The sequence below is a fragment of the Palaemon carinicauda genome, chromosome 22 (genome assembly GCF_036898095.1).
Source record: "Palaemon carinicauda isolate YSFRI2023 chromosome 22, ASM3689809v2, whole genome shotgun sequence".
NCBI classification, from domain to species: domain Eukaryota; kingdom Metazoa; phylum Arthropoda; class Malacostraca; order Decapoda; family Palaemonidae; genus Palaemon; species Palaemon carinicauda.
The window spans coordinates 12,721,459-12,737,900 of record NC_090746.1 but is presented as its reverse complement, the minus strand read 5'-3'; the positions used below and the strand labels follow the sequence as shown (position 1 = coordinate 12,737,900).

Sequence of the window (16,442 nt, the reverse complement as noted above, 5' to 3'; positions counted from 1 at the left end):
TTTTGCTCTGTAACATTGTCTGTCTCTCGAACAGGTCATGTCCTGTTGCCTTGAGGTTTTGTATATAAAGAAGAGTGTTCCTTAATAAAGGTCAGTTGATTACATCCTGCCTTTGAGTTAACAACTCCTCTCTCGGCCCGTCACATTGGTGACCCCGGAAGTCGACTCGCTCCCACTGCCTTCCACCCCCACCTCCCTCGCCCCTCCATCGTTGGTACTATGACGGAGACAGACTCTACTCCAGCAGTTGGCGCCGCCCCATTGAAACTTTCACCGTTCGCCACCGGAGAAGCGTTTGCTTGGTTTCAGCGCTCAGAAGTCCAGTTTCGTATCAGGGGCGTAACTAGCTCAACCACCAAAGCGGATTATGTTCTCGCGGCAATACCCGAGGACACCTTCCCAGAAATATCCGACTGGCTTTGTGAACAAGGAGACACCCCAATAGCGTATGAAGCCCTCAAAACATACCTTCTGCAGCAGTACTCGCCGTCACCAGCCCCCCGTATAGCTAAGCTTTTTCAGCTCTCGCAACAACCGTTGGGGGACCAAAGGGCTTCGCTTGCCCTCAGGGAAATGACCAGTATCGCTCGCCTTCAACCTGCCGCAGACGGCTCTCCTCGTGAGGTGAACCTACTTCGTGCCCTTTGGATACGCCGTTTACCCGAACCTGTACGCGCTGCCATACCCAATGTCGATAGTTTACCCATAAAGGACTTGATGACCAAAGCCGACGCCCTTATGGACAGCCACTTCAAGACCTCCATCAACGCCTCCACCCCTGACTACGAGGATGCCTATTCAACGTCAACCGAAGCTGACATGAATGCCGTAGGACATACACGCCTACCCCGTGACGTGCCGAAGCGGCGACAAAGCCGCCCACCACCCACCAATCGCTCGCGCCCCAACGAACGACTTCTACAGCCACTTACTACCTCCCATCCGCCGCAGTTTTGCTACTACCACTGCAGATTCGGGGCAACCGTGAAGAAATGTGCCAAGGATTGTCAGTGGCCAAAAAACGTGTAAGTAGGCCATCGCTTGTGGCGGTGGCCTCCCACGTTTCTAATCTTTTCTTTTTACAGGATGCAGGAACGGGCGTGCGATTTTTGGTAGACACGGGTGCTTGTCGTTCTCTTTTGCCAAGGAAACTCTTCAAGGCACGACGTAGTCTGTCTACATCTGCCGACGTCCGCTTAGTAGGTGCCAACGGATCTGCGATACCCACCTACGGTTACGAGAACCTCACATTATCGTTCGGAAACGGTAAATTCAATTGGAAGTTTCTCGTTGCTGACGTCACAATGCCAATCCTCGGTGCGGATTTCCTCTCTCATTTCCACCTTCTGGTCGATGTCGCCCACCGACGATTGGTCAACGCAGACTCGTACTTATCGACACCTCTTCAACCCGCCCCCTCTAACCTCGCTCTCCACATCAGCGCACCCACGGATGCCTACGCCCACCTCCTCACGTCATACCCGGAAGTTTTCCGTCCAGAACTTCGCCAAACGTCCACGGTTCCTGCCAAGCACGGTATTTATCACCATATCAAGACGACGGGACCCCCAGTCTTCGCAAAATTCAGACGTCTGGCACCGGAACGATTGGCAGCCGCCAAACAGACGTTCGCCGAAATGGAGAAAATGGGCCTTTGCCAAAAGGCCTCCAGCCCATGGTCGTCACCCTTACACATCGTTCTGAAGAAAGACGGCTCCCTCCGTCCGTGCGGGGATTACAGACGCCTGAACATGCAAACAGAACCGGATCACTACCCCCTCCCAAACATTGCCGATGTGACCTCCTACCTGCACAAAGCGAAGGTTTTCTCTACGCTCGACCTCCTGAAGGGGTATTATTAGGTGCCTATGAACCCAGAAGACATCCCCAAGACCGCCATCACCATTCCGTTTGGTACATACAACTTCAATTACTCCTGTTTTGGCCTTCGTAATGCTGGGGCAACGTTTCAACGTCTCATGGATGGCATCTTAGCGGACCTCCCTTTCTCTGTATGTTATGTGGACGACATACTTGTGTTCCCCTCCTCAAAAGAGGAACACCTCCGTCACCTACGCATCGTGCTCGACCGCCTGCAACAAAACGGCCTTGTAGTCCGGTACGACAAGTGTACCTTTGGCGCCAACGAAGTGTCGTTCTTAGGGCACCGTATCACTCCTGAAGGAGTCCATCCCCTCCCTGAGAAGGTAGCAGCCGTTCAGAACTTCCCCGCGCCCTCGACCGTCAAAGCTCTGCAGGAATTCTTGGGCATGATCAACTATTATCACCGTTTTCTGCCAGCCATTGCCGCCACTCTTGCTCCCCTCTACGCCTCCCTCAAGGGCTAGCCAAAGGACCTGAAGTGGGGTCCCCTTCAAGAAGCAGCCTTCTGCAATGCAAAGAAGGCCCTATCAACTGCTGCGGCTCTCACTTTTCCTATCCCACACGCCCCTCTCCTTCTCTTCACCGATGCCAGCGACGTCGCTATTGGTGCAATACTCGAGCAGGTGGTCAAAGGCTCGCCCCGCCCATTGGCCTTCTTCAGCAGAAAACTGTCCAAGGCAGAATCGGGTTATTCTACCTTCAATCGAGAATTGCTGGCGGTGCACTTGGCTGTCCGTCACTTTCGCCATTTCTTAGAAGGTACGCCCTTCGTCATTCGCACAGACCACATGCCTCTGGTGCACGCCTTCACTCGACAGTCTGACGCCTGGTCCGCCCGTCAACGCCGACATCTCTCCGCCGTGGCTGAATACAATTGCACCCTCCAATACGTCCCTGGGAAAATGAATCCCGTTGCCGATGCCCTGTCAAGAAACACGTTGGCTGCCGTTCAACTGGGATTGGATTACAACGCCCTGGCTGAAGCCCAACAACAGGATCCAGAGTATCAAGCTTGTAGGACTTCCTGCACGTCCCTCCGTTGGGAAGATTTTCCCCTCGAAGACTCAAACACCACCCTCCTCTGTGACGTCAGTACTGGTAGACCGCGACCTTGGATTCCTGCTCCCATGCGCCGACATGTGTTTGATTTCATTCACGGCCTTTCACATCCCTCGTGCCGTTCTACTGCACAGCTGCTGAAGGCAAAGTTCATTTGGCACGGCATTTCTAAGGATGCTAAGGATTGGGTCCGCGCCTGTACTTCTTGCCAAACTTCCAAAGTACATCGACACACGGATTCAGGAGTGGGCACCTTTCCTCAACCTCAGCGTCGTTTCGCACACATTCATGTCGACGTTGTAGGCACCCTACCCACATCACAAGGACATCGTTACCTGTTTACCGTCATCGACCGCTCCACTTGTTGGCCTGAAGCCATTCCCATGGAAACTGCAACGTCCGCCTCATGTACATCTGCCTTACTCTCTGGATGGATTGCAAGATTCGGTATCCCTGAGCATATTACTTCTGACAGGGGAACCACTTTCACCTCTCAATTGTGGACGTCATTAGCGAATCTCCTGGGCATCACCCTACATCAGACAACGGCCTACAACCCCGCTGCCAATGGAATGGTTGAACGTTTTCATCGCACCCTCAAAGCAGCTTTGATGTCCCGCTGCAAGGATTGCAACTGGTTTACTCAACTTCCCTGGGTCCTCCTGGGACTAAGGACCACTCTTAAAGACGCCCTCGACGTCTCGGCAGCTGAAATGGTGTATGGCGACCCGTTGGTCGTCCCTGCCGAATTTTTTCCTTCTATAACCTCCTCCGACGATCTCCAGCGCATACGTCACGTCGTGGGAAAATTTACTCCATGCCGCCAGACTTACAAGCCCTCAGCGAAGCATCACATACCAACGGACTTGCACTCTGCAATGCACGTCTTCCTGCGCAACGACACTAGCAAGCCACCACTAACGCCCCCTTACACGGGCCCTTTCCTTGTGATCCGACGCAGTCCGAAAGCATTCCTACTAAACATTCGGGGCAAAGAAGGCTGGGTCTCCATTGATCGTCTAAAACCTGCTTATCTTCTGCCAGATGACCCGCCTACAGTTCGCCTCTCTAGATCAGGGCGCCCTATTTAACATGTGCAGTATGTCATTTTTACGGGGGGGAGCCATGTACCAACCGTGTGGCACACAATTGTACATAATTATGTTGTATATATTATGCTTGTATCTGCGCTCTTCCCTCGCACTAAAAAGAACCTGAATGATCATGTCTCCGTTTTGCTCTGTAACATTGTCTGTCTCTCGAACAGGTCATGTCCTGTTGCCTTGAGGTTTTGTATATGAAGAAGAGTGTTCCTTAATAAAGGTCAGTTGATTGCATCCTGCCTTTGAGTTAACAACTCCTCTCTCGGCCCGTCACAATGGTCATCGGAAATTATAGTGGAGGCAACAAGTCCCCTTACGCAACCCTTCGTATGAATAGGCAACCTTATTCCGGGTTACATTTTGCATATTTTATTCACATAGGAAGGCCTGAAAATATGGACCCAAATGTCCTCCTCCTTATCAAGGAACTACGGATATAAAAGGATAACTCTCTCAAAGTCGATATAAGTCTATCAGACTTTTTTTTTTCTTTTTTTACTAAATAATGCGTCAGCTAATGTTTCTATGATTATGTATGCAAGAAATATCAATAACATTAATCGCCTTTCGCAACATAAAGCGTTGGTGGTGTCCGTGGAATATGCTTCACCGGGATGAACTCCATTTTAGTAGTAAAAGATTAAAGTTACATATTTTTCCTGCAATTATAAGTAATTACCACAATTTGGGAAGTGTTTGGAAAGATAGTGGGGCTTAGTTAACTTATTATGACTAGAGTTACTTCCAAGGACCAAGAAAACTGGCTGAACCTTGACCTAAACTGCGTGGCCTGTTCAAGCTCTCCAAGGTTGGTAAGGCTTGCACTAAAAACTTTGTTATGCAACCTTTATTATCTTTTTGTGAAGAGTTCTCAGTAACAGGATCCCTGTTGCAGGTGGTCATTCTCAACAAATTAAATACACACAGTGGACCAAAGAATGATCTCTTTCTATCTCACATGTAACTAAGCACAGAACTGACAAGAGATCTACGTTGTTGTCCTGGATTATGAAGACCACCAGTCCAAAATTGATCCCATATTCCAAGAAGCGACTAAATTTAATGAAATCTCCAAGGACTAGGTAGACAACATAAAAAAGGCAGGTGAGCCAGCCTATAAAGCCCTTCAGCAGGCCATTAAGGTTTGCAAGGCTTGTTACCTTGACTTTTGAATGGCAATGTGAAGAACCATGAGCAGGGAATCAACTGCTCGTTGATCAGCGAGTTCCTCAGCCACTCCCATCAGATTGTTAGAGATTAGTTCATATTCTTAATGCTTTTTATTCTCTCAAGTAATAATATTACCTTTTTTTAATTAATGAGATTGATTTTTCAATAAAAAAAACCTATAGTTACCATAGCTTCCAAAGAAGTGGAGTCCTTCTCTACAAGTTTAGCCTTAGACAAGGCTGTTGTGTATATCTTCAAGTAGGTTTATGACAGGGGCCATACAATCAGAAGATGCTGAAGATCCTCTTTTGTATTTTCAAAAGTTAAGAGATATGATACACCATGCCCCGCAACTTTTGTGAAAGACGTGAGCATGTACCGATCAGTTAGAACAGTGATTACTCCAGTAACTAGATATTTACATAATATTCTTTCTAATTAACTGTTAACCCTCTATATTATGTAAGTAAATGCTAGTTAAAAATTTTTATAACATAAAAAAAATAATAATAGAATATCGTTAACAATAACAATAAAAAAATAGGAACATGAAAGTTATTGCAAGAGGAAGAAACGTTTTTATGTATGTGTGCATTATGAACATAATCCAAAGACTTCCGTTTCAAATGATGTTTTCACCTATCCTGATTATTATTAGAGATTTTGTATTCCCTATTTACGATCTTTATCTATCTTTCTTCCGCCTGTTTTAGATATAAGATAATTGTATGAAAATACCAACTCTCGTTTGAAGGCTACTTATGAATTGCAGAGGCAAGAGACAGTGATATTGCCTTATCAAGCAGGACAATGCCCTTGAGACTGGCCATATATACATACGATCAGCGCCCCAGCCCCTCTCCACCCAAGCTAGGACCAAGGAGGGCCACGCAATAGCTGCTGATGATTCAGCAGATAGACCTATAGGTTCTCCCAAACACCCCAACCTTAGCTCAGCAATCAAATGAACTAACGAGTTTATGCAGGACACGAACCAGTCTGGCGATCACCAATCAGGAACGTTACCAAGTAAGCCACCACAACTCTAGTTAACTGTAGGCTTACCTACACGGTGTGCATTGTTCGTGGTAAAGACTAAACAAAACTTGATTAATTATACCTGAAATCAATAACTGTCCAGCAAGACCTTTGGGGTCTCGTGGATCCAGTGGCTTCTCTCACACCTGGAAGAAGCTTCGAGAAACCTACTCAAGAGGGGAAAGGAGAAGGAGCCATCACACAATTATCATCATCATCATCATTATTATTATTATTATTATTAGTAGTAGTAGTAGTAGTAGTAGTAGCTTACAACCATAGTTGGAAAAGCAAGATGCTATAAGCCGGAGGGCTACGACAAGGAAACACTGCCCAGTAAAGAAAGGAAATAAGGATATGAATATATGATATGAGAAATAATAGTTAAGATAAAATATTTCAAAAACATTAACAACAACAATAGAGATATTCCATAAATTATAAAAAGACTCATGTCAGCCTGTTCAACATAAAAGGAGTTGCTGCAAGTTTGAACTTTTGGAGTTCTACCGATTCAACAACCCGATTGGGAAGATCATTCCACAACTTGGTCACAGCTGGAATAAAACTTCTAGTAAACTGTGTAGTATTAAACTTAATGATGGAGACGGCATGACTACTAGAATGAACTGCATACCTAGTATTACGAACAGGACAAGGGGCTACAGTAGGCTACATGTCTCATCCTCATTAGATATAAAGGATCCGAACATGTATGAAGCCATCACTCCCAGCTTAGGAACACATGGCCTTCTAGTGTAGATAATTACCCCAGGAAATGAAATTCCTCAAAAACTCGTTCCCCAAATAGCTCGATGGGCGCAAACGCTTACTGCCCTTATGATTTGTCGGGTTCAGAGTTGAACGGTAATATTTTAAAGAATCTGTTGTGTGATTAATTGGTGAACCCTTGTTGGCCCTGGTTTTTTTTTTTTTTTTAAACACCGTTCTAAGAAATCTTTTTGTACAGAATGAGACTCGGGTACACTATTCTTTTTTTGTTTCTCTTCCTCTTGTTATTTTGAAGTTTTTATAGTTTATATATGAAAGAATTATTTTCATGTTATTATTGTTTTTAAGCTTCTCGTAGTTTTTCCCTTATTTCCTTTCCTCACTGGGCTATTTTTTCTCTGTTAGAGCCCATGGGCTTATAGCATCCTACTTTTCCAACTAGGATTGTAGTTTGGAAAGTAATGATGATGATAATAATAATAATAATAATAATAATAATAATAATAACACTTTGTTACCGAATGATTCATAGCCAAAATATGTTTTTGACTTCTGAATGTTTTAAATTACAACCACTACCCTTCTCTATGGCAGAGGATTCAGGCATCTCGACCTCTGACATTAAGACCATTATCTGACGTTGTGTTATCTAAGAGTGCTTCCCATGCTATGTGTCTATTCTTTGTTCAAGTTTTTCATATTTTTACTCTCTCTGTCGGCCGTTTTGTACTTGATACTAATATATATATATATATATATATATATATATATATATATATATATATATATATATATATATATATATATATATATATAAATATATACATATATATATATATATATATATATATATATATATATATATATGGTAGTTCACATACGGAAAATTAAAAGAAAATGTGTATATGTAGAAATGCTCTACAGATTCGTCCGCCACTGAACCTCTTCTTAGAGCGTTTATTAAGAAAATAAAGGCGGAAAAAACTGTAGAGCATTTCTACATATATACATTATCTTTTAATTTTCTTTATGTGAACTACCATACATTAAGTTATCTCCGTGCTAAAGAAGATTACATCTGTAATATATATAAATATATATATATATATATATATATATATATATATATATGTATGTATGTATTATATATATATACATATATATATATATATATATATATATATATATATATATATATATATATATATATATAGAATTGATTGCATTTTTTAATGGTAATACATTCGTTATAATTTCCCATTATTATTTCTTAATACATAATGCTTTTTCATCAGATAATTGTTTGCATTCATAAGTATCTGTCAATATACTGTTATGCAACACGATTCAAAGCCTTAAAGAGAATTAGAAAGGTTAAATCAAATGGGTATAATAACAAGGCTAATGCAGGTCACTTAAAATGAAAGAATTTTGGTTTTCCAGAGACAGAATTTGGCAAGTGGTCACAGTTATAAGAATTAGTGGATGTGTGGTTTTTTTTTTTCTTTTTTTTTTTGAAAGAGTTGTCTCGTCACAGCTTCCATTTCTTCTCTGAATTATGCAAATCTCCCTTTGGTCTCTTCCTCTGAATCGTACGAGTTAATATACGGAGAATTTAACACTAAAACCTATTATTTAATTTATTTTAATCATTAAGAGAGGTGAAGGCCACAGATATTCTGATACTTTAATAATTTCAGCTTTGCTCCGTTACTAATTATCATTTTCATTTTCACCCTCATCATTTATAACGTCTTACATTTTCCTCTACTCTCCCTCTTTCTCCTCCTCTCCCTTTAGTTTATGCAAAGGCTCTCTTACACTTGTAGTCGCAGTATTCATTAATCAATTACGGATTTTCATTATCATTATTACTTTCTGAGCTACAACCTTAGTTGAAAAAGCAAGGTGCTATAAGCCCAGGGGCCGCAACAGTGAAAATAGCTCAGCGGGGAAAGTAAATAAGGAAATATACTACAAGAGAAATCTAAGAATAATAAAATTAACACAAATCTTTCATATATATACTGTAAAATCTTCAAAATAATAAGAGGAAGAGAACTATGATAGAAAATTGTGGCCAAGTGTACCCTCAAGCAAGAGAACTCTAATCCAGGAGGGTGTAAGACCATGCTCTATCCCAGACTAGAAAACAATTGTTTGATTTTGGAGTGTCCTTCTGCTAGAAGATAAGACTAGGATCGTATTGAAATGACCGAAGTAGTAGAGAGAGAGAGAGAGAGAGAGAGAGAGAGAGAGAGAGAGAGAGAGAGAGAGAGAGAGAGAGAGAGACTATATTAAAAGCTTCCGAAAGCTTTAGGACAGTAATGATAGCAAGGTTACTTTCGATTCAAAATGAGAATTAATCTTTTAAATGTTAAACATTTATATAAATCTATGTCTACAGAATTTTTTTATCCATAAATCTGCATGTAACTGTTAATACTGGATTGTCTGATGGATACTGTTATATGAATATACAATATCAATTTTATTTTACTAGCTAAACTACAACCCTAGTTGGAAAAGCAGGATGATATAAGTCCAAGGGCTCCAACAGAGAAAACTAGTCCAGTGAGGAAAGGAAATAAGGGAGTAACTAAACTATACGAGGGGAAATGAACAATTAAAACAATATTCTAAGAACATTAACATTAAAACATCTTTCGTATATAAACTATAAAAAGAGTCATGCCAGCCTGTTCAACATAAAAACATTTGCTTCAAATTTGAAGTTTTGAAATTCTACCGATTCAACTACCCGATTAAGAAGATCATTCCACAACTTGGTAACAGCTGGAATAAATCTTCTAGAATACTGTGTAGTATTGAGCTTAATGATGGGGAAGACATGCCTATTAGAATTAACTGAATACCTAGTGTTACCTAGTATAATTCTTATTGAATGAAAATACCATGAATTAAGAAATATTATTTTTCCTTATTCTAAGATCAATACCTACTTTGTAAACGTCTAGGTGTCCGCAAAAAGCATCAAACTGTGTGTACAGACTCTGCAGCATGTTGATGACCATGAAAGGTGTTGCTGTGGAGCAAATGGACGTGAAACCAACGATGTCGCTGAAGAGCATCGTGACCTCGTCGTGTTTTTGTGCGTGGATGACCTCACCTGAAAGAAGAAGAAAATCGTTTCAACGTCGATAAGAGAGAGAGAGAGAGGGGCTTTGTAGCCTACTATACTGGTTCCATCTAACGCCAGTAAAATCAGTTTCAAAAAATTTCGGATACTTGATATGAAAATATATATATTTTTCTAGCCTAAATGATGTCTTTACAACGAATTTGACCTTTATTTCTCCCGCAATTAATCAGATTAAGAGATCTAGTAATGAAACACTGTCAAAACACTGGAGGTTTTGTTTGACTGAAATCTGGACGCATAGAAAACGTGATTTTTCAAACCATTTTCTATGGAGTCGAGTCGTTCTTAATTGTCTTCATCATATTATTACAAATACAGTACCTTGTTGCTTAATTGAGTTAATTATTTATTAGTTTCTGCTCTGCCTTAAGCTCACTTCGCTCGCTATTAACATTATCTCACTGCTCCTATGTTCTGGCAAAAAGGATTATATTTCCGTAAGTCTTAATTTGCGGAAGATTCAAGTAACCTTTTCTTATGAATCATCAAAAACATATACGCTATGAAGCAAAACAATGATAGATATCCGAATTTGGTTAAATCTGTAATAATACCAAGTTTTCTATCTGACCTTATAATACAGTTAATACGGTTAAACACCTGAACCATCGGAGGAGTAACTCAAATGTAGCAAAATGTTGTAAGTCTAAGTGAATTATTATTATTATTATTATTATTATTATTATTACAAGCTAAGCTACAGCCCTAATTGGAAAAGCAGGATGCTATCAGACCATGGGCTCCAACAGGAAAAATAGCCCAGTGAGGAAAATAAACAAAGAAATAAATAAGCATGTTGAAGATGACTTCTGAGCGAGACAGAACAATCTGAAACTTGCAGTAAAAGAAGTACATTTTTTTTTAGTATTAGACTAATCGATTAAAAAAAATCTATTCAAGTGGTCTGAGGACAGTTAAACAGCCACGAAGAAGAGTTACAAGGATTTTGGATGTCTCAAAGACTTTTTAGTCCATCCGCGGAGACTCCATTTGCTCTTTGGTAGAATGATTTAATTTAAGTATTTAAGAGAGTTCTTATGATCTAATCTAACTTATTCTTGAACTCGTTTACAGTGTTACAGTTTACCACATCCGCTGGAAGTCTGTTCTAAGTATTTGCTAAGGAGAGAGAGAGAGAGAGAGAGAGAGAGAGAGAGAGAGAGAGAGAGAGAGAGAGAGAGAGAGAGAGAGAGAGAGTTTGGATGCCTCAAAGACTTTTTAAGGCCATCCGAGGAGACTCCACTTGCTCTTTGGTAGAATGATTTAATTTAAGTATCTAGAGAGTTCTTATAATCTTGTGTATCTTATTCTTGAACTTGTTTACCGTGTTACTGTTTACTACATCCGCTGGAAGTCTATTCTAAGAAGCTCTTCTAGGAGAAGGACACTCCAAAATCAAACCAATGTTCTCTAGTCTTGGCTAGTGCCATGGCCTCTGTACCATGGTCTTCCACTGTCTTGGGTTAGAGTTCTCTTGCTTGAGGGTGCACTCAAGTACACTGTTCTATCTTATTTCTCTTCCTCTTGTTTGCTAGTTCTTATAGCTTATGTAGGAGAGATCTATTTTAATGTTGTTACTGTTCTTAAAATATTTTATTTTCCTTTCCTCATTGGGCTATTTTCACTGTTTGAGCCCCTGGGTTTATAGCATCCTGCTTTTCCAACTAGGGTTGTAGCTTAGCAAGTAATAATAATAATAATAATAATAATAATAATAATAATAATAAAAATGATTTGCTGAGAGAGAGAGAGAGAGAGAGAGAGAGAGAGAGAGAGAGAGAGAGAGAGAGAGAGAGAGAGAGAGAGAGAGAGAGAGAGAGAACACTATTGTGTCAAGAGTATGTCTATGTTTGTCATGTATCCTATTACTAAATATGTGAACAGCAGATGATGCTCTTTGAGGGTTTGGGATCCCATTTAAAAAGGATCTTTGGTACTTAACGGTCCTCCTCTTACTGACTCTGGCTTCCTTTCTGTCCGTGGGACATCTGTATGTCTTGAGAATAAGAAGATATATATTGCAAATGTAAAAGAACAGACTGTAACTTCTTTCATGTTTTCAAATATTATTATTATTATTATTATTATTATTAGTAGTAGTAGTAGTAGTAGTAGTAGTAGTAGTAGTAGTAATAGTAGTAGTAGTAGTAGTATTATCAGTATTATTAATAATAGGAGTATTTTTTCTATCATTATTATTATTATTATTATTATTATTATTATTATTATTATTATTATTATTATTATTATTATTGTTGTTGTTATTAATATTAAAATCAATATTATTATTATGATTATGATTATTATCATGATTATTATTATCCTTATTATTATTATTATTATTATTATTATTATTATAATTATTATGATTATTATAAATATTTTTTTTCTTTATTTTCGAGCACAAGAACATCATATTAAATATAACGCAGCATAGAGGCCTGCCTAATGGAAGTTCCTTCACTCTACATATCACTGACAACTATCTAAATATAAAAATAGCGCTCTAAAATCCTTATCAATAACATGCATTTTGGGATATAACTATACTGTATCATCCACTACATTTGCTGTTAAAGTTAAAGAGACTATTGTATAACTATTTATCAAAACATAAGTTAAAGATTTCCATAAATAATTTCATGGTTGAAGGTGATAGTCTGTAGGCCTACTGTTCAATAAGTAAACATGATTTGTTTTCAGTTGTTTTGATTCTTTAAGTTACAAATATGTTTCTGCCATGAGGGAATAAATGAACTTCCCCTATGTAACTTTACGAAAGAAGCTTATAAAGACTTTACGCCATTTTTTTTTTTTTTTGAAGGAATTATAATTTTGGAATGAGTGCTTTTGGTACCTTAATGTTTGTTCGACCTACAAAATATATTCGATAAATTGAAGTGAATTAAAAATAAAAATTCTAAATAGTGTCCCTATGGAGAGCAAACTCTCTGAAAATATCAGTTTGGAATTCGATATTAGTAAGAACTGAACCTGTAAGGATAAAATGGTCGACATAAGATGCCTTTAAGAAAATCAATTCTAAAGTGTTTCATATTCAAAGTAAAGAAATAATAGAAAATTAATTGCTTTTCATGCTCATCTAGGAGAAGGACACTCCAAAATCAAACCGTTGTTCTCTATTTTTGGGTAGTGCCATAGCCTCTGTATCATGGTCTTCCACTGTCGTAGGTTAGAGTTCTTCTGCTTGAGGGCATACTCGGGCACACTATACTATTTAATTTCTCTTTACGTATTGAACACGACGGAAAGAACGCCAAGAAACATGGTGGCAAACAGATCCTCAAAGAAAAGATCTTGAATGGTATAATGAAAAACCAAGCGAATGTCCTCAAATAAAAGCTAAAGGAAGATCGAATTCACGCATGTTAAAATTTCCACAATCGACAAACGTCTCATCTACTTATTACAGCTGTGACCAAGTTTTGGAATGATCTTCCTAATCGTGTAGTTGAATCAGTAGAACTTCTAAAGTTCAAACTTGCAGCAAATGTTTCTATGTTGAACAGGCTGACATAAGTTATATATGAATGATATGTTTTAATGTTGTTAATGTTTTAAAAATATTTTACTGTTAATTTATTTCTCATATCTTATCTCCTTTTCTCACTGGGCTATATTTCGCTATTGGAGCCCTTGGGCTTATAGCATCTTGCTTTTCCAACTAGGGTTGCAGCCTGGCTAGTAATAATAATAATAATAATAATAATAATAATAATAATAATAAAATAAGATTTAATTCATAGTTGAAAGCAAACTTATTACTCTATGTGTAAAGGAACAGTAATTATAATTATCATTATCACTAGCTAAGCTACAACCCTAGTTGGAAAAGCAAGATGCTATACAGCGAGGAAAGGAAATAAGGAAATGAATAAACGATATGAGAAATAATGTACAATTAAGATAAACTATCTTAAAAATAATAACAACATAAAAATAGGTCTTTCATATAGATAAACTATAAAAATACTTAAGTCAGCCTGTTCAGCGTAAAAACATTTGTTCGTAATGGAATCGTTAAAAATAACATCTCAAAACTCCTGAAACTGTTGATATATAAACAACGTAAAAACATATAATAAATGTTCATATCAGCAATATTATTATTATTATTATTATTATTATTATTATTACTACTAGCCAAGCTACAACCCTAGTTGGAAAAGCAAGATGCTTTAAGCCCAAGGGCTCCAATAGGGAAAAATAGCCCAGTGAGGAAAGCAAATAAGGAAATAAATAAACGATGAGAATAAATTAACAATAAATCATTCTAAAAACACTAACAATGTCAAAACAGATATGTCCTATATAAACTATTAACAATGTCAAAAACAGATATGCCCTATATAAACTATTAACAACGTCAAAAACAGATATGTCCTATATAAACTATTAACAACGTCAAAAACAGATATGTCCTATATAAACTATTAACAACGTCAAAAACAGATATGTCCTATATAAACTATTAACAATGTCAAAAACAGATATGCCCTATATAAACTATTAACAACGTCAAAAACAGATATGTCCTATATAAACTATTAACAACGTCAAAAACAGATATGTCCTATATAAACTATTAACAACGTCAAAAACAGATATGTCCTATATAAACTATTAACAATGTCAAAAACAGATATGCCCTATATAAACTATTAACAACGTCAAAAACAGATATGTCCTATATAAACTATTAACAACGTCAAAAACAGATATGTCCTATATAAACTATTAACAATGTCAAAAACAGATATGTCCTATATAAACTATCAACAACGTCAAAAACAGATATGTCCTATATAAACTATTAACAATGTCAAAAACAGATATGTCCTATATAAACTATTAACAATGTCAAAAACAGATATGCCCTATATAAACTATTAACAACGTCAAAAACAGATATGTCCTATATAAACTATTAACAACGTCAAAAACAGATATGTCCTATATAAACTATTAACAATGTCAAAAACAGATATGTCCTATATAAACTATCAACAACGTCAAAAACAGATATGTCCTATATAAACTATTAACAATGTCAAAAACAGATATGTCCTATATAAACTATCAACAACGTCAAAAACAGATATGTCCTATATAAACTATTAACAACGTCAAAAACAGATATGTCCTATATAAACTATCAACAACGTCAAAAACAGATATGTCCTATATAAACTATTAACAACGTCAAAAACAGATATGTCCTATATAAACTATCAACAACGTCAAAAACAGATATGTCATATATAAACTATTAACAACGTCAAAAACAGATATGTCCTATATAAACTATCAACAACGTCAAAAACAGATATGTCCTATATAAACTATTAACAACGTCAAAACCAGATATGTCCTATATAAACTATCAACAACGTCAAAAACAGATATGTCATATATAAACTATCAACAACGTCAAAAACAGATATGTCCTATATAAACTATCAACAACGTCAAAAACAGATATGTCATATATAAACTATCAACAATGATAAAAACAGATATGTCATATATAAACAATAAAAAGACAACGTCAAAAATAATAAGAAAGGCGACATTCGCAACGAAGCTTTTCATAAAATCACTTCCACAGGAATGTAAAGAATGACAGTTTTTAATTAAATGTTATTTGGCCTGGCTTCCTGTCCTTTTCATAAACCGAGGAGTTTCATTACACCTCCGTATGAGAGGAAAGAAAAGATTAGGTAATTGTTATCTGTGTAACCACGGTGACCTGGATTACTGAAGGACAGATCTAAACCAAGATAAAAAGGAATATTTTTATGACAAACTTTCCACGTGAAGCGTATGACTTTTTGTATTTGTATTGACTAAATTCATATGTAAACTAAAGGGGCACTCCAGCAGACCTTCGCCGCGGCAGCTTATTCATTGATCTTTTACTCGACCTTGACCTTGACCTTTGACCTTAACATGTATTAATTGGCATGCATTTTTATACTCTCAAATATGAAATGTATTAATTGGCGTGCATTTTTATACTCTCAAATATGAAATAAGTTTGAAATTTCTGTGACGACGATGTCCAAACATATGGTTGATTACGTGAACTGGACATTCTGCTTGACCGTGACCTTAACCTTTAACTTTGAATTTCCAAAATTTATTCAATTCCAGCTTTTTACATGACAATTAATCCCTGCAAGTTTCATTACTCCATGAATAAAATTGTGGCCAAGAAGCTGTTCACAAACAAACACACAAACAAGGGGTAAGACATAACCTCCTTCTAACTT

The 16,442-nt window shown here is 37.8% G+C and overlaps 1 protein-coding gene across 1 annotated transcript in view; it reads right to left on the bottom strand.

The window, feature by feature from the left end:
- Gycalpha99B (guanylate cyclase 1 soluble subunit alpha 2) overlaps positions 1-16,442 on the bottom strand; it is a 361,252-nt gene that overhangs the window by 32,672 nt on the left and 312,138 nt on the right. The window contains exon 10 of the mRNA XM_068345970.1: positions 9,950-10,116. Coding sequence (XP_068202071.1) covers positions 9,950-10,116 — 167 coding nt within the window. The remainder of the gene's footprint in view (positions 1-9,949; positions 10,117-16,442) is intronic.